This window comes from Piliocolobus tephrosceles, chromosome 4, assembly GCF_002776525.5.
Source record: "Piliocolobus tephrosceles isolate RC106 chromosome 4, ASM277652v3, whole genome shotgun sequence".
Taxonomy (NCBI): domain Eukaryota; kingdom Metazoa; phylum Chordata; class Mammalia; order Primates; family Cercopithecidae; genus Piliocolobus; species Piliocolobus tephrosceles.
The window spans coordinates 121,815,619-121,819,044 of NC_045437.1; the positions used below are offsets into that span (position 1 = coordinate 121,815,619).

Sequence of the window (3,426 nt, forward strand, 5' to 3'; positions counted from 1 at the left end):
GTGTTCTAGCCACGAATGTGTGAAAAGCGCTTTCTCTGAGGACGGCAGGGTGGCAGGGGAGGGTCTTCAGGCCACTGTCCTGGCTCCTCTCCCACAGGCATCCCCACCTCCACCGGCCTCTCTGCCTTGCGCCAGGGCACGGACCGGCCTCTAGGCGGCTTCCACGGATGCATCCACGAGGTGCGCATCAACAATGAGCTGCAGGACTTCAAGGCCCTCCCGCCGCAGTCCCTGGGGGTGTCACCAGGCTGCAAGTCCTGCACCGTGTGCAAGCACGGCCTGTGTCGCTCCGTGGAGAAGGACAGCGTGGTGTGTGAGTGCCACCCGGGCTGGACCGGCCCGCTCTGTGACCAGGAGGCCCGGGACCCCTGCCTTGGCCACAGGTCAGTGTCCCAGGAGCCCTGGCTGTATGCTTGGGCTCCCAGCACAGCCTCAATCCCCACCCCACCTGAGAAATAGGCACTACTGGAGGCTGGAGGAGTTGCAGTCAGACCGCAGATAGAATCTGTGGAAGTGTAACTGCTTCAGAGGTCAAGAGACTGAGCTTACAGGTCTGAGCAGCAAGACCTGGTTGGAGGGATCAGCATAAGACGGCCCTGCTCAAAACACTCGTCTCTGCCAGGTGGCCCTTAGAACCTGTCCAGAGCCACAGTGAGCCCCCGCTGTCTCCGTGGGATTTAGAAAAAGGCACCCGTGGGCAGACTCAGCCTGTGCAAGGCATGAGGTGTATATAACCACACATCAAACCACATTTAATAGTTTAAGCAACTACTCATTTAACAAAGATTTACTGAGGTCCTACTATGTGACGGGCATCATGCTAAATATAGGAAACCCAGTACTGTCAGTGTTAAGAAACCTGAATCAGCCAAAACTAACACCAGAGCCAACACTGGAAATGTGGTTGGCTAAACCAGTCAGGAAATGATCTTTTGGATCAGGAATAAGGGACAGCTATAAAGGGTTTGAGGTTCTTGTGTTGCTCTTGAGCATATGTGTGTGTGTGTTTGACTCTATAATATGGATCCTGGCTCTGCATGTCATTCCAATAGGGGCAGTGATGCGTCGTGATTCAGAATATAGGCTTACCTTCATTTTTTCCCACAGGTGAAATGTACTGCGTAGGAGCAGCAGACAAGAGGTTGTGATGGAAATTCAGAGCAATACTGGGTGTAAAGCACTTAACACAATTCCTGGTACATAGCCAGGGGTACCTGCTGGTAGTAGTGGGGTGGTAGTAATTCTTATTTAAGATGGTAAAGCAATTAAAATGTTTAGAGAATGGCTAGATTCTTTCAAGCAATTGTTTGCTACTTGGCTGCATGGGGTGTGTGTGTGTAAATCAGCAAGCCAGCCTCTGCTGTGGTGACAGCTCACACTGGGTGACACTCGCAGGCTTCTGGCTGGTTGGCCAGGGAAAGCAAGGTGGTTAAGAAAAGAGATGCTCAGCCTAGGAAATGGAGAAAGCTATTAGACTGTACTCAGCTCTGGGTCCCCTGGTCCCTGGCTGGGTGGACAGAGGGAGTCCTCAGCAGCACCAACTCTGATCCAGTTCACTTCTCATCCTCCTCTCTGCCCCTAGCTGCAACCATGGAAAATGTGTAGCAACCGGGACCTCATACGTGTGCAAGTGTGCCGAGGGCTATGGAGGGGCCTTGTGTGACGACAAGAATGACTCTGCCAACGCCTGCTCAGCCTTCAAGTGTCACCATGGGCAGTGCCACATCTCAGACCAAGGGGAGCCCTACTGCCTGTGCCAGCCCGGCTTTAGCGGCGAGCACTGCCAACAAGGTGGGTCTACTGTGCCTGTGGGAGGGAGGAAGTGGGGGTCAGAGTTGGACTTCATACTCAGATCACCTCAGTTCCAGTTCTGGCCGTGCCACTTAAAGGCTGCATGACCTTGGTTCAGTCACTTTGTGAGCCTCAATTCCCTCAACTTGAAAACGGAGGCAATGCTACACCTTCCTGTATCAGTTATCTAGCGCTGCAGAACGAGTTAGTCCCAAACCATAGCAGCTCGAAACCACAAAAAACATTGTTTTAGCCCACATTTTTCCTGTGGGTTGGGAATTCAGAAAGAGCCTAGCTGGGATCTCTCGGGGTTGCAATCGACACAGCCAGGGCTGCAGTTCTCTGTAAGCTAATCCGAGGCAGCAGGATCTGCTTCCAACGTGCTGCACTCCCATGGTGCTGGGTGCTGGTGGGAGGTCCCAGTTCTGCCCTGCAGCTCTGCATGAGTCACTACATAGGCTCTTTGACGGTCCTTGCGCCAGGGCAGCTGGCATGTCCCAGAGTGAACAGTCCAGGACAGAGCAAGCCACATGTCTTATATGACCTACAATTGGAAGTCACTCATGCCGTCATTTCCAACACACTGCATTGTTACGTCAGTCAGGTGCATTCAATGAAGGAGGGGACGACATATAGGGCATCAGTACCAGAAGGAGGTAGTCACTGGGGGCAATCTTGGAGGCTGGCTACTGTGCTTCCTTATAGGGTTGTTGGAAGGAGTACGTGAGATGGAAAGTCAGAAGCAACATTGTCACGATGGAGGCCAAGCTGTCATTTAGAATCTGCATGACCTTGACCAGCCTGGCCAACATGGTGAAACCCTGTCTCTACTAAAAATACAAAAATTAGCTGGGCATCATGGTGGTCGCCTGTAATCCCAGCTATTCTGGAGGCTAAGGCAAGAGAATCATTTGAACCCGGGAGGCGGAGGTTACAGTCAGCCAAGATCAACCTGGGTGACAGAGTGAGACCCTGTCTCAAATCTGCATGGCGTTGAGCAGCATACTTGTGATTCACTTCCTCATCTAGATAGGGCCAGGAGTGGTGGCTCACACCTGGAATCCTAGCATTTTGGGAGGCCGAGGTGCAAGGATCGCATGAGCTCAGGAGCTTGAAGCTGCTAGCCCAGGTGACAGAGACAGAGAGACAGACCCTGTCTCCGAGAAAAAACAAAAGTGCAGATAACTCATACTGCCAAAGTTAAGATTCTCAAGCATGGACTTTTTAAAGATGAAACAAGTATAGAAAATGGTCCTCAGTGGACCTCTGCAGGGAGAACACATGAGTAGTCTAGATGGTTCTTTTCTCTTTTCCAGCTGTTGGCCCTTGAGATGCCATGCCTTCAAAACTAATGAAACCCTAACCACTCAGCGTGGCCCCCTGACATTGACCAGCACCACTGACATCGCCTGGGAGTCACTTAGAAACGCAGGCTCCCAGGCCCCACCCCAGCCCTTTTGAGTCAGAACCTACGTTTTGCAATGAGAAGTTTTGCTCCCTGCCGCCAGGATCCCAGGCAGTCCACCCCGTCCCTTGAGGACTTTTCCACATTTTATACCTATACGAAATACTATTCTTAACCAAAACTCATTTTTAAAATGTTATTAAATAACTTATTTTGAAATAATTTCAGAC

General features: G+C 51.4%; 1 protein-coding gene across 5 annotated transcripts in view; it reads left to right on the top strand.

Annotated features, from left to right (window-relative positions):
- Window positions 1-3,426, top strand: part of SLIT3 (slit guidance ligand 3) — a 630,484-nt gene that overhangs the window by 625,122 nt on the left and 1,936 nt on the right. For all 5 annotated transcript variants that reach the window (XM_023218903.1, XM_023218901.1, XM_023218904.1 and 2 more), the window contains 2 exons: window positions 98-383; window positions 1,583-1,791. In XM_023218903.1, coding sequence (XP_023074671.1) covers window positions 98-383; window positions 1,583-1,791 — 495 coding nt within the window. The remainder of the gene's footprint in view (window positions 1-97; window positions 384-1,582; window positions 1,792-3,426) is intronic.